General features: G+C 37.1%; 1 protein-coding gene across 2 annotated transcripts in view; it reads right to left on the reverse strand.

Moving 5' to 3' along the window:
• The window catches only part of SETD2 (SET domain containing 2, histone lysine methyltransferase), a 284,758-nt gene that overhangs the window by 146,259 nt on the left and 111,947 nt on the right, over nt 1–26,552 (reverse strand). For both annotated transcript variants that reach the window (XM_053713722.1, XM_053713721.1), the window contains exons 8-12: nt 10,519–10,596; nt 4,485–4,582; nt 3,019–3,145; nt 1,340–1,474; nt 980–1,108 (exon numbers count right to left, since the gene is read on the reverse strand). In XM_053713722.1, the coding sequence (XP_053569697.1) occupies nt 980–1,108; nt 1,340–1,474; nt 3,019–3,145; nt 4,485–4,582; nt 10,519–10,596 (567 nt within the window). The remainder of the gene's footprint in view (nt 1–979; nt 1,109–1,339; nt 1,475–3,018; nt 3,146–4,484; nt 4,583–10,518; nt 10,597–26,552) is intronic.

Below are 26,552 nucleotides of genomic sequence, written 5' to 3' on the forward strand. Positions count from 1 at the left end.
AGCTAGAACGACTCATTGAAGATGATCATGTCTACAAATTTAATAATTGATAAGATCTTGAACCGGAAATTTCCAAGACAAACCAATGTTTTTTCCAAACAGAAAGAGCATCTGGAATGTCTCATTTGCCAAATGCATTAAATCAGTGATTACATTTCCAAGACTTTGATTCTATCTAGAAGTCATTTATAGAGGCCACTTAGGCTATTTTCTTAGCAACATTTGAAAAAAGTGCAAATTAAAGGGATAGTAAACCCAAAATCTTTTAAAATATTTTTAAAAATGTCATATACTGTATATTCAATATTTCAAATTAGTACCTGTTAAACGTTTCCACTTGTTTTCTAGTTATTCCTCATTAAAAATCTTTATTTCGCCAAGCCCATTTTGTATCTCATTATGTGGGTCCAATAATGATGTTCTACCTAGGTAGAATCATCATGGCGACCTGCATGCGCATATAATTCTTTTAAAAGTAACGCGGGCGCATCCTGGTCCCTCAATCCAAGCTAATGCGGCACGTCACTACTACATAATAGTGGGAGTGGCAAGTTTCGCTATTGAAAAACAATTGCAGCAAAAAAAAGGTGTTAATGCAAATAAAAAAAAATTACACTCGCCTAATGTGTAAATTTATTGCATATCTTGCAGACAAATCTTGTGGTTACAAGGTGATTACTATTCATTCAAACCTTATGAATGTGTAATATTCTGGCCCATCAGGTGTGTTTTTTTAAAAGAATAATCTATTTTATTTGTGCAAAATTTTTAATTCTGGAGCAGAGAGCCATCTCAAGCTACAGTTACAGTACTCCAAATAGGTAGAAACTGATCTGATGCAAGCAGGAGAAAACGGAAGCCACGATAGTTTCTGCCTTATCCTAAGCCCACTTCAGCTACGTTTGGAGTAACTGCATAAAAAAGTACAGACTAGTTATAGGCAGATATCATTTGATGATCCTGGACAAGATTCACTGACCTCGAGTTGTAGCTTGATGCTATTATTGGTATTTCCTCGGCTGTCACCAAGTTCCGCCATCCAGATCCAAAGTAGGGAGAGACCGTGGCACTCAAGAAAAAATTTCAGGCAAGACTGAGACTGTGTATTCTGCGGAATAAGTAACGGAGAGGATAAGACAGAACATTAGGAATTCCACGTCAGATAAGAATTTGAGGTTTACTCTTTTTATTATAAACACAAGAAAGTTTAACAACGGACAGTATTATATACAATACGAGACATTAAAGATCTATATTATATTTACAAGCTTTTTATTACACTTTTAATAACTACAAATTAATTTGTGTCTGTCCTGCTAATGTCAGTCGGGTCTTTTACCTTTATCAGTTTGAGGCAGGTGAGTTTCTGTTCTAGAGTTTCGATCCTGACCATGAGCCGGGATAAACTGAGGACCTGGTTTTTGTCAGAGAGGCCTTCTCCATTCTCCAGTAGGGCCTCCAGCTCCCCATCAACCTGATCAATGCAGAATTAGGCTCATATATAAATGATAAACATATATTTTCTGCATTTGCTCTGAAGAGTATACAATATTTCAGTAGTTAACAATTAAGCCTGTGTATATTATTAATTTTATAATAAACAAGGTTAAAATGCGTATTTCATTTTAATAATGATAATTGCATAATTTACACAAACTGATAAACTTAAAGGGACAGTATCAATCCCAGAACAAGACACATTCTTTCAAACAATAGTACAGGGAAATGAAACCCACATTTTTTCTTTCATGATTCGGATAGAGCAGCAATTTAAAGCAACTTTTTAATTTACTCCATTTTTCTTTGTTCTCTTGGTATCTTTATTTGAAAAGCAGGAATGTAAGCCTAGGAGCCGGACCATTTTTATTTCAGCACCTGGTTAGCGCTTGCTGATTGTTAACTAAAATGTAACAACACCAATCAGCAAGCGCTACCCTGGGTGTTGAACCAAAAATAGTCTGGCTCCTAAGAACAAAGAAAAATGTATAATAAGAGTAAATTAGGAAAGTACAGAGTACAAGTTAAACTAAAGCATCATTATCTAAAGTATATGTGGAACATTTTTCACACATATGTCTGTACGATATCCATCAGGTAACGGTCGCCTGATGCGCATTTCGCCTCAGCTTCTTCAAATGTCGAACCTGGTAGTCGTTTGACATACCTTTAAAAAGGATAAGTTAACCAATCAGCAAGCAGTGTTGTGTACACGCCTATATCATAGCCTATCAGAGAAAAAAGTCCATGAGTGGATAAGACAGGACATGTGATCTCCATTATGACCAGAGCTAATTAACACACCTCGCAGATCTGATTGGATGGTAACTCAAACAAAAAACATGACAGGTGCCGAGATTACTTTATTATCAAATTTTCTTTGTTCTCTTGGTGTCTCTTGTTAAATAGCAGGGAGGTGAGCTCAGGAGCGTACATGTGTCTCGAGCACAATATGGCAGCAGTTTTGCAACAATGTTATCTATTTGCAAGAGCACTAGATGGCAGCATTATTTCCAGACATGAAGTGCTCCAGACACCTACCTAGGTATCTCTTCAACAAAGAATATCATGAAGCAAATTTAATAAAATAGAAACTATTTTTAAAACTGCATACTTTGTCTGAATCACAAAAGAAAACTGGAGGTTTCATATCTATTTAATAACTGTAAAATTAAATGATTGTAACTAAACACCAGGTTGTTACACAATAAAGGTTTATGTGTGACGCCATAACGTAAGTGCGCTTGATTAGAGGAGAGGCTTTAAACAAGCGTTAATGTAAATGAATCCCATTAAGGATTGGACATTGTGCTTTCCCCTGATAAATACCAGTATGGCTGGGTTTCGCATTAAACAAGGCACAGAACATTTTGGTAGTTTTAAAACTAACAGTCTCATTACATAAACCTGCAGTTTAAACAGCAAATGTTTTCAATATTTTCTTATAGCAACAGAAACATTCTATCTTTCAGTACAGGACAGCATTGTGGCACAATCAGTATTTAAAATGATGAGACTCACTGAATCCTTTTTACGGGATCTCTCCTTTTTCATCTTTCCTCCGGCTGCTCGAATACTGACACGGTTTTCACCACCAATGTAACCCCGGCAATTTGCAGAACCACAAAAGCATTTCTGAGCTTCTTTACTAGGTAGCAAAAATAAATCAATCAATAAATAAATAGTAAAAATACAAATTTCTTTATATTTAGGGTGGAAGGCAGTCAGCAATAACTGCTCACAGCAGTGTATGTCTGGAAATTTCACTTTTACAAAAACCATGTACATAATGCTTCCAAGGACATAATCACCCTCAGTGCCCCTGCTTAAGATTATTTTTTATCCTGGGCTTTGATTTATACCAACACGATTTTGTGGTCACTGCACTAAAACAGATATAAAGTCATATACTGTATAGTATTTTGCCAGTTCTACCTGAAAATGCAAAAATGTACCCAGACCACTCCCTAGAGAGGTAGAAATGAACAATGTTTATGTAAAAATGCTGCAGTTTATCTGACTCTGCTACACGGCACAACGTAACCGCTAAGAACAGTGCACAAGTTCATATACATCTGAGCACTACAAATGGAAGTATACACAAGTGGGTTTTCAAGGAGAATATCCCTGAACTGCTTTGGATCTGCAAAATCTTGCTAAGAAAATATTGTTTTAATATTAATAAAAAAAAATATTTTCAAACAACAGTTCTTCATTAACATCTCTCTCATTACGTGCAAAGTTATGTTCAGTTAAAGGGACATTAAACACCTAAAGCTATTAATATAAATTGTTTAATTACATGTAGTAAAACAATTTCGCAATATACTTTCATTATTTATTTTGTTCTCCCTTCCTGTAATTTAATTCTGAATATTATCGTCTTTACAATTCATGTTAAACATGGAACTGCAGACACAGCTATGTGTACTAGAGTGTGCAACCAATGGCTGTGTAGGCCATTTATAACCATTTCGAATTGGCCTCAGCAGAAACAGTAACCTAAGTTACAATATGACGACGCCCACTGATTTATGAACATTAACTTTACCTTTATTTTTTCAATATTTAAGCAATTAATATAATTTTTATCAATACAGTACATGTACAAATTTATTCTCAAACTAATCTTTGCTTTGAATACATCATTCAAGCAATGGTTTATTAGTGTTTAAAGTCCCTTTAAGGTAATGAAAGTAATCTTTGAATCCTTTTCCAAGTACTTTTTATTCTCTGGCAAACATTTCCCATGAGAGAATTCACAAAACAAAGAACCCTAATATGTTGTGCAGAGGGGGCTATAAAGATTTGCAACATTAATTCATGCTTTCACTTTGCTTTCATTTGCATTTCAATAACTTTGCTTGGGTTTATGGTTCTGGCGCAACATGATGTAACGGCTAAATAGTAAAAAATGTGTTGCTTTAACATTTTGCATTCATTTGGAAACCTTAAAAAGCTGTGCACTTCCAGCATCCATTTCTTACCCGTATCTCTGAAACTGATAATCAAATGTCAACTCTGAACCAGCAGGAACCACCCGAGTAGTAAAGAAGCCAACGCGAAGTTGTCCATTCACGGTCCACTGTGAGCGATATGAATTAAAGATATGAATAAATAAAGGGAATGAAGACTATAATCCAGAACAGAAAAAAAACCTTTGTGCTTTAAAAATAAGGGCCATAAATCTAAATTAGGCTATAATATGCTTAATGATTTTAGTTTTTAAATATTATAAATATACATATATAAAAAAAAACAAAGCCACACTCACGTTTTTAAAATGTCACTGAGATAAATGCCTATTGCACAACCCCGGTACCAATCTTGATATATATATTTATTATCAAATTTTCTTTGTTCTCTTGGTATCTATTGTTAAAAAGCAGGGAGGTGAGCTGTGTGTATATATACCATGGAGAAAAAATAGTGTTCAGTTTATGGAAAAAAGGCCAAACTTACAGAACTCACAGTCATATAGAAATAGGCCTAATTTTCAAAGGAGAGAGTACGACTCCCCACGACACTACTATAATAGAGAGTATAGGGATAATAGAGACTATAGGGAAAATAGACATTACTATAATTATAATGATAATAGAAGGAATATTGATTCCAATTATTATGATCGTGATTACAGATATTCAGGACAGAATCAGTCAAAAAACTCCCAACCTCACTTCCATCCACAAAAGCAAAAACAAAAACCCCCCCAATTAGGAAATTTTCAAAATTCTATAGAGATCAGACAACATATACAAAACACAGAAGGAAGATCCAATCAAAATTGGACTCCGATAAATCAAAGAAAAAGAAAAGAACTAAACGAGGAAAGAGAGGGGGACAACTGGTTAGACATAGAAAACAAAAGAAAAAAATCCAAAACAAGATTCAATGCAGAGAATTAGTGAAAATTTTTAATCTCTCCAAATATCAATTTTCAGAAACCGAATTGAATGTTTTAAGAAAGGGTCTAAAGTTTGCACCCGTAAAGGGACCAAACTCTTTCACTCTTTTCATTGATCTACATAAATTTATAAGGAAATTAACCTTGCAGAGACATTTTGAAAAGAGTAAAAAAGAAAGAGTGCAGACATCTATAGAAGATCCTACAATTTTGACAGATGGGGATCTACAAGCACTCATTGCACTAGAAGAATTAGAAAACGAGTCAAATAACATGAATAATACAATACAGTTACAGAATGATATACATTCGAATTTAAAACCACAATCTATTTTTTTCCCTGTACAATCAAAAGGGAATTGTATCCCAACTTTTTATGATTTGGTTTCAAAGGATCTGACAGACCTCTGTAACAATTATAAAATAAAAAGGGATAACCTAAGCAAAAAAGAAAAAACTATTTTGAATGCAATTAAAGACAATGACGATTTGATAATACGCGAAGCCGATAAGGGGGGAGGTCTTGTTCTACAAAATCGTTCAGACTATCTAAAAGAAGCCTTTAAACTCTTAGGGGAGAATAAGGTATATCTAAAACTAAAAGGTGATCCTAGAAAATCCTTTTTAAAAGAATATATACACCTTCTGGATGATGCTAAATACAACGGTATTCTTAACGAACAAGAATTTAAATATCTAAATAATCTGTACCCAAAAACTGCAACATTCTATCATCTCCCAAAGGTGCATAAAAACATTGTAAATCCTCCGGGGAGACCCATAGTCTCCGGTATCAATTCGCTCATGGCTAGATTATCTGAATATGTAGATTTTTATATCAACCCATTAGTGTCCCAATTGACATCTTATCTTAAGGACACCCCAGACACAATTCGAAAAATCGAACAAATTAAATGGAATTCAAAGTACAGATGGGTCACAATGGACGTAGCGGCATTGTATACAAATATACCTCATCAAAAAGGGATCGAAACACTCAGACATACACTGATAGAAAAAACTAACTTTTCAGACAAACTTCGATCCTTTATTGAAAACAGTGCCAAATTTATACTTGAAAGGAACTATTTTCTATTTGAAGGAGAATACTACCTCCAATTAAGTGGCACGGCGATGGGGACAATTATGGCCCCAAGCTATGCCAATTTATACATGGGGTTCTGGGAAGAAAAATTTATCTATAATAACAATCCCTTCAAAGACAACATTGTGTGGTGGGGCAGGTTCATTGATGATATTATATTAATATGGAATGGTAGTGAAGAGACTATCCCAAAATTTGTGAACTATGCTAATTCAAATCCAATCAACCTGTCCTTCACACACAAAACAAATCCTCAAGAAATTGAATTTCTTGACCTTGTACTCTTTCATGAAGAAGATCAAATACTCACGAAACTATACAGAAAGGAAACCGATAGTAACGGTTACCTCCCAGCAAATAGTGGACATCATAAAGCATGGGTTAAAAATATCCCCTTCGGGCAATTTCAAAGATTAAGAAGAAATTGCTCGAAGTTGGAAGATTATGACAAAGAATCCAATCTATTAAAACAACAGTTTGCAAATAAAAACTACAACAAAAAGATTGTGGATAACGCATATACAAAAGCCAGAAATTTTGATAGAAATAAACTTCTAAGGAAGAATCGAGGAGAAACATCAGAAATGGGAACCAAAAACATTAAAAACAAAAACAATAAAAACACAAGAGATCCTGGGTTTATTACTATGTATAACGAAGCAGCCCCAGAAATTAAACAAATTTTAAAAAAATACTGGCCAGTTCTGAAACAGGACAAATTTCTCATGAACAACATAGGAGAAGGCCCAACTGTAACCTTTAGGAAAAATAGATCGTTAAAAAACCTATTGGCCCCAAGCAAGCTAAAGGGAAAGAAACCACAAAAATCCTGGCTTGAAACTAATAGCCAAGGATTTTATAAATGTAATCGCAAAAATTGCGAAGGGTGCGCACATGCGTACAGTGGGAATAAACCAACACACATGGTTAAATCCCATTCCAACAACAAAAGCTGCAAAATAAACGCACTAACCAACTGTAAGAGTGAATTTTGCGTTTACCTACTGGAATGCGGCTGTGGACTTCAATATATTGGTAGGTCCAAGAGAGTCTTTAAAACTAGACTCCTTGAACATATAAAAAACATCGAGGCAGGCTTTAAGGGGCACAATCTCTCAGATCATTACTGTAAATATCACCAAAAAGATCCAAAATGCCTAAAAGGAACGATCCTTGAACATATCCCACAAGATCCGAATGGAGGTGACAGATTAAAAAAACTTAGACGAAGAGAGACCTACTGGATACATGCTTTTAACACATTGTATCCAGGAGGGTTGAATAAAGATATAGACATTGTAGCTTTTTTATAAGCTGTCCAAATATACTGTATCAAATAACTAGCACAAACAGTATGCTCGTATATTCATTTAATTATTATAGATGAGGGACCCTTTTCTATAAAGCACATACCTACAGAGGGTATATTGTGTATATCACAGAAAACAGATTCCTCATCTTAAATGTACCTTATACTAAACATACAAAAAAACAAACATTAGTTGATTTAAGTTAGTTTTATTAATATAGTTTGTAAGTAATAATAGATACCATATAAAAATTAGAATTTCATACTGATCCATTCTGATATCGATATCTAGGATTAAAGAACAAGCATAATGGGACCGCATATGTTAGATAAACATGCAATGGTTGAATATCTAACCAGAAATAAAATATTATGCACTCAATATAAATAATTAGCACATTATTCTAGTTTTTAGAGAAAGAGATATTTTCAAACATGCTTTATGAGACAACGTAGTAGTTTCAATATGCAATTACATTTACATCAACTTTGGTTTTTAAATTAAATCGCATTGCTAATTTTACAAACACCCGTGCACTAAAGAAACTAACCTATCAGCAAGCAGCCAGCTCACACACCCACCCTCCACGCTAAGCGGGAGTTTTAAATTAACCCAAACAGTCCAGATTCAACAGAGCCTCTGAGGAAGAAGTTTTACACTTTGAAACGCGTCAGGCTGGGTGTTGAATCTGGCTACTTGCTTCATTTTAACTATATATTATTTTGACATAGCGGTCTTTTAGACCTTTGTCCATCTTATTTCTATTTTTAACATTGTATTGTACGTGTTGGAATATCCGTCTCAGCTGTATTTCCTGTGCCTAGTGAATTATCCGTCCACATTGGGCTACCAGCACAGAGAAAGAGATTTATTTTACGTTATACTGATACCTCATATAAATTGAGGTTTTGTTTGTGAGTACGATTTCAATTGTGCCAAAAATAAAACTGTTTTTTACATTACAAACAGTATTATGCTATGTCCTGTATTTGTTTCCCCTGCATATTGACACCGGAACCTTAAGAGGAAGGTCACCATCTCTCCCGGTGAAGGGAGATAAGTCTGGGGAGGCGAACAGGTCACGAACATCCCACGGAGCCTCGCAAACCCATAGAAGGCCACAACTTTTGGGATTTCACACGGGAATTGAGGCAAACCATCTGGGGAACGGTGGAGCAGACTACCGTCGACTATACCTGTATCTTACCTCATGTGATTGAGGTCTACGAAAGTAAGTAGGCTGTGAGCCCCTACAAGGATTGTCGTTCACTGTCTAGAAGTATTACAAGTCTGGACTAAATATCTGTACCGCAGATCCTGTATAAGACTGTATTATGGTATTATAGTAGTCTTTGAACTCAGTGCTAAGAAGACCTTTAGCCACATTGCTACATTTTTTTCGTATACCTTTGGTTTCATTTCTGTTTTATGTTGTTACTTACTTTACATTGTGTCCATTTGTAGCAGTTCTTTAACTCAATTGATACCGCCAGTACTGTTCACATTAATCGATGTAAGCACATTTTACAAACATACATTTTTATAAACAACATAATTCTTTATAGAATCACACAAGCCTTTTAACTAATATAAGCAGTACCTTCTTTTGTTTGCACCAGTATGAGCATTTATTATTGAAAAGGTACTACATAATATATTAACCCCAGTAACTTGATTTTTCCGTTTTATGTACAAACCCACAATGGATTGCTCTATTACAGTAGTGACCGCTTACTAGTTTAGAACGGTCAGATTAATTACTGTGTGTAATTGTAGAAGGTTATATCACGGTACTATCACATCTTAGGTCTTTTACTCTTAATTTTTGGAACATCTGATTAGCGCTGTGCAGTGAGCCACTCCTTGTTTTTTCTTTAATATATATATATATATATATATATATATATATATATATATATATATATATATATATATATATATATATATATATATATATAATAGCAAATGAAGAGCACTCTCACTTCGACTCCAACTGCCAGGGTGCAGACAGTAAAACAATATTTGTAAGCAATGGAATGCACTCACTGGTCTTTTTAACAAACGTGAAGTTTAATGTAACGTTTCGGGGACCGTATCCCCTTCCTCAGACGTCTGAGGAAGGGGTACGGTCCCAGAAACGTTACATTAAAAAGACCAGTGAGTGCATTCCATTGCTTACTAATATATATATATATATATATATATATATATATATATATATATATATATATATATATATATATATATATATATATATACACACACACACACACAGGCAACATGCACAGACCAGGCCGCCAGTTCAGAGCACACACAGGCGCACGCAGACCAGGTGATTCCACATCCCCATTATCTTTTTTTGCATGGGCCAGGCGGCAGTCCGGCACACACAAACATTGAGTGTTCATATTAATCAGATTCTCCCTATGCTCTGAGAGTGGTGCCAGCAGCGGAAAAAGGAGAGAGAGAGAAAGAGGGGAGATAAAAAAAAAAAAGGAAAAAAAAAAAAAAAAAAAGACAGAAAAGAGAAAAAAAATACTGCAGCCATGTAACATTCAACGAACATGTAAAAGTATATCTTTCTGCATTCAGATTTGGGTAAAATTCAACCAACATAGAAAAGTATTCCCTTCTGCATTCAATTATAAACTTGAGAAGTCTAAGGGACATGTTTCAATAGCCCTGTACAGATTCCGTACCTTCTGTGTCTCACAGTTGGGCTCACAGCTATGGTTCATGAAACGGGAGCAGTTGCCTTTCTGGGTGGCATCAATGATCTAAGGAATGAATGAGAAACCACTGAATGAGACATTCACCGGTTTTACAATAAATAGATTAAAAAAAAGTCACTATGGTTATTGCGCCAAACTACCTTAACTTTTCCCTCTACTATCCAAAGAAAGTATATTTAAAAATATACAACCACTACATAAATATTAAAACAATTTAAAGGTTTTGCTCTCCTAATATACTAAACCATTAATCTTTACTAAAATAAGCCATTTAAAATAGTAAGTCAAAAAAAGATTTTTATATACAGTATAGACATATAGACAGATATTACACACTACTATGGAAAAGTCTTAAGCAGATTAGAAAAAAATGTAGTAAAATAAGAATGCTTTGTTTATTTTTTAACAATTAAAGTCATTAAGAACTATCTTAACTGCAAAGAAGAACAAGGAGTCCTGAAAATGATATGGCCCCCACAGTGCCCTGATCTCAGCATCATCAAGTCTATCTGGGATTATATGAAGAGACAGGAGTAACTGAGACTGCCTAAATCCACAGAACTATGGTTAGTTCTCCAAGATGTCTGAAACAACCTACCTGTCGTGTTCCTTAAACAAAATGTATGCTTACCTGATAAATTTCTTTCTTTCTTGACACGGTGAGTCAACAGAATCAGCAATTACTGTTGGGAATATCAATCCTGGCCAGCAGGAGAAAACAAAGAGCACCACAGCAAAGCTGTTAAGTATCACTTCCCTTCTCATAACCCCCAGGTAATTCGACCAAAGGAAAAGGAGAGAGAGGAAATAACACAAGGTGTAGAGGTGCCTGAGGTTTATATAAAAAAAAAACTGTCCAAAATAAGGGTGGGCCATGAACTCACCGTGTCAAGAAATAAATAAATTTATCAGGTAAGCATACATTTTGTTGTTTTCTTTCTTAAGACATGGTGAGCCCACGGAATCAGCAATTACTGTTAGGAATATCACTCCGGGCCAGCAGGAGGAGGCAAAGAGCACCACAGCAAAGCTGTTAAAGGGACACTGAACCCACATTTTTTTCTTTTGTGATTCAGATAGAGCATGCACTTTTAAGCAACTTTCTATTTGACTCCTATTATCAAATTGTCTTCATTCTCTTTGTATCTTTATTTGAAATGCAAGAATATAAGTTTAGATGCCGGCCCATTTTTGCTGAACAAACTGGGTTGTTCTTGCTGATTGGTGGATAAATTTACCCACCAATGAACAAGTGCTTTCCATGGATCGGAACCAAAAAAATAGCTTAGATGCCTTCTTTTTCAAATAAAGAAAGAAGAAAACAAAGAAAAAACATAATTTATGTAAGAACTTACCTGATAAATTCATTTCTTTCATATTAACAAGAGTCCATGAGCTAGTGACGTATGGGATATACATTCCTACCAGGAGGGGCAAAGTTTCCCAAACCTTAAAATGCCTATAAATACACCCCTCACCACACCCACAAATCAGTTTAACGAATAGCCAAGAAGTGGGGTGATAAGAAAAAAAGTGCGAAGCATATAAAATAAGGAATTGGAATAATTGTGCTTTATACAAAAAAATCATAACCACCACAAAAAAGGGCGGGCCTCATGGACTCTTGTTAATATGAAAGAAATGAATTTATCAGGTAAGTTCTTACATAAATTATGTTTTCTTTCATGTAATTAGCAAGAGTCCATGAGCTAGTGACGTATGGGATAATGACTACCCAAGATGTGGATCTTTCCACACAAGAGTCACTAGAGAGGGAGGGATAAAATAAAGACAGCCAATTCCTGCTGAAAATAATCCACACCCAAAATAAAGTTTAACGAAAAACATAAGCAGAAGATTCAAACTGAAACCGCTGCCTGAAGTACTTTTCTACCAAAAACTGCTTCAGAAGAAGAAAATACATCAAAATGGTAGAATTTAGTAAAAGTATGCAAAGAGGACCAAGTTGCTGCTTTGCAGATCTGGTCAACCGAAGCTTCATTCCTAAACGCCCAGGAAGTAGATACTGACCTAGTAGAATGAGCTGTAATTCTCTGAGGCGGAATTTTACCCGACTCAACATAGGCAAGATGAATTAAAGATTTCAACCAAGATGCCAAAGAAATGGCAGAAGCTTTCTGGCCTTTCCTAGAACCGGAAAAGATAACAAATAGACTAGAAGTCTTACGGAAAGATTTCGTAGCTTCAACATAATATTTCAAAGCTCTAACAACATCCAAAGAATGCAATGATTTCTCCTTAGAATTCTTAGGATTAGGACATAATGAAGGAACCACAATTTCTCTACTAATGTTGTTGGAATTCACAACTTTAGGTAAAAATTCAAAAGAAGTTCGCAACACCGCCTTATCCTGATGAAAAATCAGAAAAGGAGACTCACACGAAAGAGCAGATAATTCAGAAACTCTTCTAGCAGAAGAGATGGCCAAAAGGAACAAAACTTTCCAAGAAAGTAATTTAATGTCCAATGAATGCATAGGTTCAAACAGAGGAGCTTGAAGAGCTCCCAGAACCAAATTCAAACTCCAAGGAGGAGAAATTGACTTAATGACAGGTTTTATACGAACCAAAGCTTGTACAAAACAATGAATATCAGGAAGAATAGCAATCTTTCTGTGAAAAAGAACAGAAAGAGCGGAGATTTGTCCTTTCAAAGAACTTGCGGACAAACCCTTATCTAAACCATCCTGAAGAAACTGTAAAATTCTCGGTATTCTAAAAGAATGCCAAGAAAAATGATGAGAAAGACACCAAGAAATATAAGTCTTCCAGACTCTATAATATATCTCTCGAGATACAGATTTACGAGCCTGTAACATAGTATTAATCACGGAGTCAGAGAAACCTCTATGACCAAGAATCAAGCGTTCAATCTCCATACCTTTAAATTTAAGGATTTCAGATCCGGATGGAAAAAAGGACCTTGTGACAGAAGGTCTGGTCTTAACGGAAGAGTCCATGGCTGGCAAGATGCCATCCGGACAAGATCCGCATACCAAAACCTGTGAGGCCATGCCGGAGCTATTAGCAGAACAAACGAGCATTCCCTCAGAATCTTGGAGATTACTCTTGGAAGAAGAACTAGAGGCGGAAAGATATAGGCAGGATGATACTTCCAAGGAAGTGATAATGCATCCACTGCCTCCGCCTGAGGATCCCGGGATCTGGACAGATACCTGGGAAGTTTCTTGTTTAGATGAGAGGCCATCAGATCTATCTCTGGGAGCCCCCACAATTGAACAATCTGAAGAAATACCTCTGGGTGAAGAGACCATTCGCCCGGATGCAACGTTTGGCGACTGAGATAATCCGCTTCCCAATTGTCTACACCTGGGATATGAACCGCAGAGATTAGACAGGAGCTGGATTCCGCCCAAACCAAAATTCGAGATACTTCTTTCATAGCCAGAGGACTGTGAGTCCCTCCTTGATGATTGATGTATGCCACAGTTGTGACATTGTCTGTCTGAAAACAAATGAACGATTCTCTCTTCAGAAGAGGCCAAAACTGAAGAGCTCTGAAAACTGCACGGAGTTCCAAGATATTGATCGGTAATCTCACCTCCTGAGATTCCCAAACTCCTTGTGCCGTCAGAGATCCCCACACAGCTCCCCAACCTGAGAGACTTGCATCTGTTGAAATTACAGTCCAGGTCGGAAGAACAAAAGAAGCCCCCTGAATTAAACGATGGTGATCTGTCCACCACGTTAGAGAGTGCCGAACAATCGGTTTTAAAGATATTAATTGATATATCTTCGTGTAATCCCTGCACCATTGGTTCAGCATACAGAGCTGAAGAGGTCGCATGTGAAAACGAGCAAAGGGGATCGCGTCCGATGCAGCAGTCATAAGACCTAGAATTTCCATGCATAAGGCTACCGAAGGGAATGATTGTGACTGAAGGTTTCGACAAGCTGTAATCAATTTTAGACGTCTCTTGTCTGTTAAAGACAAAGTCATGGACACTGAATCTATCTGGAAACCCAGAAAGGTAACCCTTGTTTGAGGAATCAAAGAACTTTTTGGTAAATTGATCCTCCAACCATGATCTTGAAGAAACAACACAAGTCGATTCGCATGAGACTCTGCTAAATGTAAAGACGGAGCAAGTACCAAGATATCGTCCAAATAAGGAAATACCACAATACCCTGTTCTCTGATTACAGACAGAAGGGCACCGAGAATCTTTGTGAAAATTCTTGGAGCTGTAGCAAGGCCAAACGGTAGAGCCACAAATTGGTAATGCTTGTCTAGAAAAGAGAATCTCAGGAACTGATAATGATCTGGATGAATCGGAATATGCAGATATGCATCCTGTAAATCTATTGTGGACATATAATTCCCTTGCTGAACAAAAGGCAATATAGTCCTTACAGTTACCATCTTGAACGTTGGTATCCTTACATAACGATTCAATAATTTTAGATCCAGAACTGGTCTGAAGGAATTCTCCTTCTTTGGTACAATGAAGAGATTTGAATAAAACCCCATCCCCTGTTCCGGAACTGGAACTGGCATAATTACTCCAGCCAACTCTAGATCTGAAACACAATTCAGAAATGCTTGAGCTTTCACTGGATTTACTGGGACATGGGAAAGAAAAAATCTCTTTGCAGGAGGTCTCATCTTGAAACCAATTCTGTACCCTTCTGAAACAATGTTCTGAATCCAAAGATTGTGAACAGAATTGATCCAAATTTCTTTGAAAAAACGTAACCTGCCCCCTACCAGCTGAACTGGAATGAGGGCCGTACCTTCATGTGAACTTAGAAGCAGGCTTTGCCTTTCTAGCAGGCTTGGATTTATTCCAGACTGGAGATGGTTTCCAAACTGAAACTGCTCCTGAGGACGAAGGATCAGGCTTTTGTTCTTTGTTGAAACGAAAGGAACGAAAACGATTGTTAGCCCTGTTTTTACCTTTAGACTTTTTATCCTGTGGTAAAAAAGTTCCTTTCCCACCAGTAACAGTTGAAATAATAGAATCCAACTGAGAACCAAATAATTTGTTTCCCTGGAAAGAAATGGAAAGTAGAGTTGATTTAGAAGCCATATCAGCATTCCAAGTCTTAAGCCATAAAGCTCTTCTGGCTAAGATAGCCAGAGACATAAATCTAACATCAACTCTAATAATATCAAAAATGGCATCACAGATGAAATTATTAGCATGCTGGAGAAGAATAATAATATCATGAGAATCACGATTTGTTACTTGTTGCGCTAGAGTTTCCAACCAAAAAGTTGAAGCTGCAGCAACATCAGCCAATGATATAGCAGGTCTAAGAAGATTACCTGAACATAGATAAGCTTTTCTTAGAAAAGATTCAATTTTTCTATCTAAAGGATCCTTAAACGAGGTACCATCTGACGTAGGAATGGTAGTACGTTTAGCAAGGGTAGAAATAGCCCCATCAACTTTAGGGATTTTGTCCCAAAATTCTAACCTGTCAGGCGGAACAGGATATAATTGCTTAAAACGTTTAGAAGGAGTAAATGAATTACCCAATTTATCCCATTCCTTAGCAATTACTGCAGAAATAGCATTAGGAACAGGAAAGACTTCTGGAATAACCGCAGGAGCTTTAAAAACCTTATCCAAACGTATAGAATTAGTATCAAGAGGACTAGAATCCTCTATTTCTAAAGCAATTAGTACTTCTTTAAGTAAAGAGCGAATAAATTCCATCTTAAATAAATATGAAGATTTATCAGCATCAATCTCTGAGACAGAATCCTCTGAACCAGAAGAGTCCAAAGAATCAGAATGATGGTGTTCATTTAAAAATTCATCTGTAGAGAGAGAAGATTTAAAAGACTTTTTACGTTTACTAGAAGGAGAAATAACAGACAAAGCCTTCTTTATGGATTCAGAAACAAAATCTCTTATGTTATCAGGAACATTCTGCACCTTAGATGTTGAGGGAACTGCAACAGGCAATGGTACATCACTAAAGGAAATATTATCTGCTTTAACAAGTTTGTCATGACAATTATTACAAACAACAGCTGGAGGAATAGCTACCAAAAGTTTACAGCAGATACACTTAGCTTTGGTAGATCCAGCAGGCAGTGGTTTTCCTGTAGTATCTTCTGGCTCAGATGCAACGTGAGACATCTTGCAATATGTAAGAGAAAAAACAACATATAAAGCAAAATAGATCAAATTCCTTATAAGACAGTTTCAGGAATGGGAAAAAAATGCCAAACATCAAGCTTCTAGCAACCAGAAGCAAATGAAAAAAGAGACTGAAATAATGTGGAGACAAAAGCGACGCCCATATTTTTTGGCGCCAAATAAGACTCCCACATTATTTGGCGCCTAAATGCTTTTGGCGCCAAAAATGACGCCACATCCGGAACGCCGACATTTTTGGCGCAAAATAACGTCAAAAAATGACGCAACTTCCGGCGACACGTATGACGCCGGAAACGGAAAAGAATTTTTGCGCCAAGAAAGTCCGCGCCAAGAATGACGCAATAAAATGAAGCATTTTCAGCCCCCGCGAGCCTAACAGCCCACAGGGAAAAAAGTCAAATTTTTGAGGTAAGAAAAAATATGATAATTTAAAGCATAATCCCAAATATGAAACTGACTGTCTGAAAAATAAGGAAAGTTGAACATTCTGAGTCAAGGCAAATAAATGTTTGAATACATATATTTAGAACTTTATAAATAAAGTGCCCAACCATAGCTTAGAGTGTCACAGAAAATAAGACTTACTTACCCCAGGACACTCATCTACATGTTTGTAGAAAGCCAAACCAGTACTGAAACGAGAATCAGTAGAGGAAATGGTAAATATAAGAGTATATCGTCGATCTGAAAAGGGAGGTAAGAGATGAATCTCTACGACCGATAACAGAGAACCTTATGAAATAGACCCCGTAGAAGGAGATCACTGCATTCAATAGGCAATACTCTCCTCACATCCCTCTGACATTCACTGCACGCTGAGAGGAAAACCGGGCTCCAACTTGCTGCGGAGCGCATATCAACGTAGAATCTAGCACAAACTTACTTCACCACCTCCCTTGGAGGCAAAGTTTGTAAAACTGATTTGTGGGTGTGGTGAGGGGTGTATTTATAGGCATTTTAAGGTTTGGGAAACTTTGCCCCTCCTGGTAGGAATGTATATCCCATACGTCACTAGCTCATGGACTCTTGTTAATTACATGAAAGAAATTGATAATAGGAGTAAATTAGAAAGTCGCTTAAAATTTCATGCTCTATCTGAATCATGAAAGAAAAAAATTGGGTTAAGTATCCCTTTAGGTATCACTTCCCTTCCCATAAGACCCAGGTAATTTGACCAAAGGAAAAGGAGAGAAAGGAAATAACACAAGGTGTAGAGCTGGCTGAGGTTTATATAAAAAAAAACGGTCTGAAATAAGGGTGGGCCGTGGACTCACTATGTCAAGAAATAAATCAGGTAAGCATTCCATTGTTGTTTTCTTTCTTAAGACACAGTGAGTCCACGGAATTAGCAATTACTGTTGGGAATCAATACCCAAGCTAGAGTACACAGATTATTAGGGAGGGACAAGACAGGGAACCTAAACAGAAGGCACCACTGCTTGAAGAACCTTTCTCCCAAAAGAAACCTCAGCCGAGGCAAAAGTATCAAATGTATAGAATTTTTAAAAAGTGTGCTAAGAAGACCAAGTCGCAGCTTCGCAAATCTGTTCCACAGGAGACCTCATTCTTGAAGGTCCAAGAAGAAGAAACCGCCCTAGCGGAATGAGCTATAATTCTCTCAGGAGGCTGCTGTCCAGCAGTCTCATACACCAAACGAATAATACTTCACAACCAGAAGGAAAGAGAAGAGGCAGTAGCTTTCTGTTCTTTAGGTTTCTCAGAAAGGCAAACAAACAATGCAGAAGACTGACGAAAAACCGTAGTCGCCTGCAAAAAGAATTTAGGAGCCCACAAAACATGTAAGTTGTGCAGCAAACGTTCCTCATGAGAAGAAAGATCAGGACAGAGAGAAGGAATAACAATTCCTGATTAATATTTCTGTCTAAAACAACCTTAGGAAGAAAACCAATTTTGGTACAAGGAACAGCCTTATCTGCATCAAATATAATGTCAGGATATCTGTGAGTGTTATTAAATTATATTTATATATATATATATATATATATATATATATATTTGTGAGGCTGCAACTACAGCAGAGCAGAGCCCCCCTCTCTACCTTATACATCTAAAGGATTCAAAAGAGAGAGCATTGGTCTCATTAGTTCAGCACAAACCCCTGGGGTGATGGAGCCAATTCTGTGTTTTGGTGGAAAATATGCTCAGAAGCCCCTTGAATATTCTCAATATACAGGTTTAACTCGAAAAATTTGAATATCATGCAAAAGTTCATTTATTTCACTAATGCAACTTAAAAGGTGAACATAATATATGAGATAGATTCATTACATGCAAAGCAAGATAGTTCAAGCCGTGATTTGTCATAATTGTGATGATTATGGCTTACAGTTCATGAAAACCCCAAATCCACAATCTCCGAAAATTAGATTACATGCAATCACTAAAACAAGGATTGCACATAGAACAATATCGGACCTCTGAAAAGTATAAGCATGCATACTGTATGTACTGAGTACTTGGTTTGGGCCCCTTTTGCAGCAATTACTGCCTCAATGCAGCGTGGCATGGAAGCTATCAGCCTGTGGCACTGCTGAGGTGTTATGGAAGACCAGATTGCTTCAATAGCAGCCTTCACCTCTTCTGCATTGTTCGGTCTCATGTCTCTCATCTTTCTCTTGGCAATGTCCCATAGATTCTCTAAGGGGTTCAGGTCAGGCGAGTTTGCTGGTTAATCAAGCACAGTAATCCCACGGTCATTGAACCAGGTTTTGGTGCTTTTGGCAGTGTGGGCAGGTGCCAAGTCCTGCTGGAAAATGAAGTCAGCATCCCCATAGAGATCGTCTGCGGAAGGAAGCATGAAGTGCTCCAGAATCTCCTGGTAGACGGCTGCGTTGACCCTGGACTTAATGAAGCACAGTGGACCAACACCAGCAGATGACATGGCTCCCCAAATCAACACAGACTGTGAAAACTTCACACTGGACTTCAAGCATCTTGCAGTGTGTGCCTCTCCATTCTTCCTCCATACTCTAGGTCCTTGGTTTCCAAATGTGATGCAAAATTTCAGAAAAGTGGACTTTGCACCACTAAGTAACAGACCAGGTCTGTGTTTCTTTAGAGAGATGGAAGTATTGGCGCTTACAGCTAGGATAGATCTAAAATATATAAATTTGAATAAAAAGTAAATATATAAATATATTAAAATAGTAAATAATATGTCTCTAAGTATCTAAGTATGTCTGTATAAAATGACAAGCACTATTGCAAAGCACTATTGTAAAATTCCAAGAAAATTTATTAGAAATACAATGTCTAAAATGTCAGGCATATACACAGTAAGAAATAAGTAGGAAAGGATATGCTGGGCAGTGGAACCTAACTCTAAGGACTAGCTCAAACAAGCAGATTACAGTAGAGAGGTACAATGTCAAGCAGAGCAGTTCCCTAGTTCTAATTAATAAGCAAAAAATACATATGTAAAATCGACGATAAATAAGCTAAAATAGCACTCAAAGGTGTGTATAAGTATAACACTCAAACAGTAAAATCTGGACGTCCAGTTTATACAGCTAGAACAAGTAAAAAGCCCCAGGAAGGGGAGAAACGCGTTGAAGTTGTTAAACTACCATCCACCTTTGAGACACTTTAGATCTCACCCTCTATTTGCACAATATAAGAGGATTGCTGCCATTTTTTATTGCTGCCACTTCTCTTATGGAGAGAGTTTGCCTGCAGCCGTAAACCAGGAAGGAAGATTTCTGATACACAGATCCCAGAAAGACCGGCCTAGCTTTCACTGAAAGCAGAGAGTACGCGGACACCAGCAAAGTCAGCTGACACGACTACACGCTACCTGACGACCGACACGGAGTCACGTGATTTGCCGTGTGGAAACAGAGGACGCCAGAAAAGCCCAAGCTGGTTACCAGTGACACCGCTCCTGTAACTCCCAAGAGGCGGGTAGAGGACACCGCCTGTGTACTGGACAAAATCAAAAGGACCAATATACTCCACTACAGACAGCCGCCTCCTTATTCCTACTAACGCAATACAAGGTACCACTCTCAAATGTGCAAAAGTTTGACCCAATACTCAATGAGCAAGATCAACTACATTTGAGAGCATAGTGTATTAGATACTATTGGTGGTATACAAAAACCTACGCTGCATAGAGAAAAGACTAAGTGCACTGATTCTATACAGGCTTTTCCATATATCCCTATATATTTTTTATACTTTTTATCTATTTATCTATTACTTGTTCTAGCTGTATAAACTGGACGTCCAGATTTTACTGTTTGAGTGTTATACTTATACACACCTTTGAGTGCTATTTTAGCTTATTTATCGTCGATTTTACATATGTATTTTTTGCTTATTAATTAGAACTAGGGAACTGCTCTGCTTGACATTGTACCTCTCTACTGTAATCTGCTTGTTTGAGCTAGTCCTTAGAGTTAGGTTCCACTGCCCAGCATATCCTTTCCTACTTATTTCTTACTGTGTATATGCCTGACATTTTAGACATTGTATTTCTAATAAATTTTCTTGGAATTTTACACTAGTGCTTTGCAATAGTGCTTGTCATTTTATACAGACATACTTAGATACTTAGAGACATATTATTTACTATTTTAATATATTTATATATTTACTTTTTATTCAAATTTATATATTTTAGATCTATCCTAGCTGTAAGCGCCAATACTTCCATCTCTCTGTAACCACAACCCAAGGGACTTTTAGAGAGGGTCCCTCCCTGTATTTGGCTTCAGGTTATAATTAGCGCTGATTCTTTCCTCCACTCCAAAACTGTGTTTCTTTAGCCCAGGTAAGACGCTTCTGACGTTGTTTGTTGTTCAGGAGTGGCTTGACAAGAGGAATATGACATTTGAAGCCCATGTCCAGGATCTGTCTGTGTGTGGTGGCTCTTGATGCACTGACTCCAGCCTCAGTCCACTCCTTGTGAAAGTCCCGAACACTTTTGAATGGCCTTTTCCTGACAATCTTCTCCAGGCTGCGGTCATCCCTGCTGCTTGTGTACCCTTTTTCTTCCACACTTTTCCCTTCCACATAACTTTCTATTAATGTGCTTTGATACAGCACACTTTGGGAACATCCAACTTCTTTTGCAATTACCTTTTGAGGCTTTCCCTCCTTATGGAGGGTGTCAATAAGGTTTTCTGCACAAATGTCAATCTTTCCCATGATTGTGACTCCTACTGAACCAGACTGAGAGACCATTTAAAGGCTCAGGAACCCTTTGCAGGTGTTATGGCTTAATTAGCTGATTAGAGTGGGACACTTTGAGCCTAGAATATTGCACCTTTTCACAATATTCTAATTTTCCGAGATTGTGGATTTGTGGTTTTCATGAGCTGTAAGCCATAATCATCACAATTATGACAAATCACGGCTTGAACTATCTTGCTTTGCATGCAATGAGTCTATCTCATATATTAGTTTCACCTTTTAAGTGGCATTAGTGAAATAAATTAACTTTTGCACGATATTCTAATTTTTCAAGTTTCACCTGTACATCCTGATCTGGTAGAAGCATATGCCAACCTTCACTAACAGACACGTGATAATTTAACACAATGGCTCACTGGATTTCCTTTGAGGCTTAAATATATGCAAAAGTTAATTACCCCTGCTGTGTTTGAATACACGAAGCTCAGACATACGTCTCAAATGGAAAATAACAAGAGTTGATTATCCCTGCTGTTTTAGATACACATCTGTACTGAGCCAAGCAGAAATGCATGTTGCATTGTAGCTGTTAATTTCATTTTAAAGTACAACTTGTATAATTTTCAATACTGTATACAAATGTATAATTCCATGGATCTGAGAAATGCATTTCAGATTTGTAATAAATTAAATAACTACATTAGTATATATAAATGCTTAAGTTATTTCAAAATAAATACATTTTTCTTTGTTTTCCAGAAATCTAGGAAGGAAGAACTGACGTGAAGATGAGATTTCTAAATAAGATGCTATAAGTTGACATATAGATGCATCATAGATCTTGGGCCCATGTTTTAAACACGGTTGAGACATGTATTAATAAATTACTATAATACTCATATTTCATCGATTGATGCTACTAGTCCCTAAAAAAAAAAAAAAAAATGCAACTTTTAAGGCAGCTTATAAAATATGAAATAAAATACTCATGTTTCATATTAAAATAATCAGAAAAATGGCACTATATGGTCCCCATCTATATTAAAATTCTAAGTGATTGATACTGGAAATTAAAGTATTTGATAAACATTTTAAAAGTTAGATAATTAAGATGTTAGCAATATTGATAATGAGACTGCATTTCTGGTTGTTTGCTGCCCCCTAGGGGATTAAAACTGGTATGACAGCCAAACGAATTGACTGTTTAAAAACATATGTTACCAGTAGGGCAATCAAATGTTTCAGCTCGAAGGGCCAATCAATGCTCAGCTCCGTTAGGGCCAATCCAAAGACAAGCTACGAGGGCCTATCAAAATTCTGTGGGAGTGAGTAAAAAAAAGGAGGAGGCTTTCTTTATTTTTGGATAAAGATGCATATACACTATAAGAAAAGGATACATACAGACTAAAAGAAGGATTAACTTTTGGAGAGAAAAATACACAAGCTTTGGGTCAAGTATATTCTCTGCCATTTTGGGGACACTTTCTTGAACAAAGAAAGATTAACAATTCTTGAGGTCTGTACCTTTACACATTGTGAGTAAACCCTCCATAGATGACCCACAAGAAACTCTGGAAGCTGAAACATTGATTTGGTTATTTGGTTAAAGTTATTTGCAAATATATATATATATATATATATATATATATATATATATATATATATATATATATATATATATATATATATATATATATATATATATATTAGAACTTGCCTTAATTGCAGCTAAAGAGAGTTTATTTCAGCTCAGATAAATTGGCTGTTAAAGCATCTCGTTATATTGTTTAACTAACCACTGTTAAAGTTAGCGATCCATATACTGGTATTTCATTGTGGTATTTTAATGTAATTCATTGTGAATAAGGTAAATTGTAAAAGGTATATTTTTATGATCTTTATATAGAATATTGTAACAGCATAAGTGTGTACCATTTGATTTATAATCTGGTTTCTATAAATATAATTCAATCTGTTTATAACTTTAAATAATATAAAGAATTTAGGAATTTATATTAATTTTGTTTCGTATATACATTTTAATTGGGAGTTTATTTTAAAGAATAATTATTAAATAAATTGTATTGTAACCCTGCTATATACTGACAATGAGATAAGGAGAATCACACTGCAAAGCTGAGAGTTCAAAAAACCTCAGAGCAGAAGAAATAGCAGAAAGAAACAAAACCTTCCAATACGTAATATCTATGGAATGTGTAGGCTTAAACGGAGCCTGTTGTAAAACTTTAAGAACAAGGTTAAAGTCTCCAAGGTGGAGCAACTGATTTAAACACAGGCCTGATTCTGAACAGGGCCTGACAAAAGGATTGTACATCTGGCATGTCCACCAGAAGCTTGTGCAGCAGAATGGATAGCAGAAATCTGACCCTTGAGGGTACTGACATATAACCCCTTCTCAAGGCCTTCCTGGAGAAAAGATAAGATCCTTGGGATCCTGACCTTACTCCAAGAATATCCCTTAGACTCACACCAATAAAGATATTTACACCATATCATATGGAAAATCTTTCTAGTGAACCCTGGTCTCAAGGACCACTTCTAAAAATTAGCTAAATTAAGTGTTCAATCTCCAAGCAGAAAGCTTCAGAGAAGCGAGGTGTGGATGAAGGAAGGGACCCTCCTCAGGGTCAGTCGCCGAGGTGGAAGAGATGACATCTCCACTGGGTTTGCATACCAGGTCCTGCAGAGTAACGCAGGGGCTTAGAATCACCAACGCTCTCACCTGCTTGATTTGAGCAATAACTTGAGGAAGGAGAGTAACGTAGGAAAACAGGTATGTCAACCTGAAAATCCAAGGGACCACCAGAGCATCTCTCAGATCTGCATGTGGATCCCTGACCTCAAACTGTACCTCGGAAGCTTGGCATTCCACCGAGATGCTCTCAAATCCAGCTCCGGCACCCCCCATTTGAGGGTCAGGCTGGAGAACACCTCCGGAAGGAGTTCCCACTTCCCGTGATGAAAAGTCTGCCTCCTCCGAAAATCTGCTTCCCGGTTGTCCACAAATGGAATGAGAATGGACGGTAGACAAACATTGTGCACTTCCGCCCACTGAACAATCCAAGTCACCTCCTATATGACTAAGGAACTCCAAGTTCCTCCACGGAGGTTGATGCAACCATTGAGGTGATATTGTCCGACTGGAACCAAGCTAAGTACAACTGAAGCCAAGCCATCAGAGCCTTTAAAATAGTTCTTAACTCCAAGATGAGAAAAAGTTAATTTATGCTTACCTGATAAATTTATTTCTTCTACGATACGAAGAGTCCACGGATTTCATCCTTACTTGTGGGATATTAACCTCCTGCTAACAGGAAGTGGCAAAGAGCACCACAGCAGAGCTGTTTATATAGCTCCTCCCTTCCCTCCATCCCCAGTCATTCGACCGAAGGTTTAGGAAGAGAAAGGAAAAGCTAAAGGTGCAGAGGTGACTGAAGTTATAAAAAATATAAACTAAATCTGTCTGAAAAATGACAGGGAGGGCCGTGGACTTGTCGTATCGTAGAAGAAATCAATTTATCAGGTAAGCATAAATTTACTTTTCTTCTACAAGATACGAGACCACGGATTTCATCCTTACTTGTGGGATACAATACCAAAGCCACAGGACACGGATGAAATGGGAGGGACAAGACAGAGACCTAAACGGAAGGCACCACTGCTTGAAGAACTTTTCTCCCAAAAACAGCCTCAGAAGAAGCAAAAGTATCAAATTTGGAAAAAGTATGAAGAGACGACCAAGCTGTAGCCTTGCAAATCTGTTCAACAGAAGCATCGTTTTTAAAAGCCCATGTGGAAACCACAGCCCTAGTAGAATGAGCCATAATTCTTTCAGGAGGCTGCTGTCCAGCAGTCTCATATGCCAGGCGGATGATACTCCTCAGCCAAAAAGAAAGAGAGGTAGCCGTAGCTTTCTGACCCCTACGCTTTCCAGAATAAACAATGAATAATGAAGATGATTGACGGAAAGCCTTAGTCGCCTGCAAGTAAAACTTCAAGGCACGGACCACGTCCAGGTTATGTAACAGACGCTCCTTCTTAGAAGGAGGATTAGGACACAAGGAAGGAACAACAAATTTCCTAATTAATATTCGTATTTGAAACAACCTTAGGAAGGAATCCAGGTTTGGTATGCAAAACCACCTTATCAGAATGAAATATAAGATAAGTTGAATCACATTGTAACGCTGAAAGCTCAGAAACTCTACGAGCAGAAGAAATAGCAACCAAAACAAAACTTTCCAAGATAACAATTTAATATCTATGGAATGCATGGGTTCAAACGGAATCCCTTGAAGAACTCTAAGAACTAAATTCAAACTCCAGGGAGGAGTAATTGGTCTAAATACAGGCTTAATTCTGGCTAAAGCCCGACAAAAAGAATGAACATCTGCCCAACGTTTGTGAAGCAAAATTGACAAAGCAGAAATATGTCCCTTTAAGGAACTCGCTGATAACCCTTTCTCCAATCCTTCTTGGAGAAAAGACAGAATCCTGGGAATCCTAACTTTACTCCATGAGTAGCCCTTGGATTCACACCAAAAAAGATATTTACGCCATATCTTATGATAGATCTTTCTAGTGACAGGCTTACGTGCCTGTATCAAAGTATTAATGACCGAATCTGAGAATCCCCGCTTAGATAAAATCAAGCGTTCAATCTCCAAGCAG

This window comes from Bombina bombina, chromosome 5 (assembly GCF_027579735.1).
Source record: "Bombina bombina isolate aBomBom1 chromosome 5, aBomBom1.pri, whole genome shotgun sequence".
NCBI classification, from domain to species: Eukaryota; Metazoa; Chordata; class Amphibia; order Anura; family Bombinatoridae; genus Bombina; species Bombina bombina.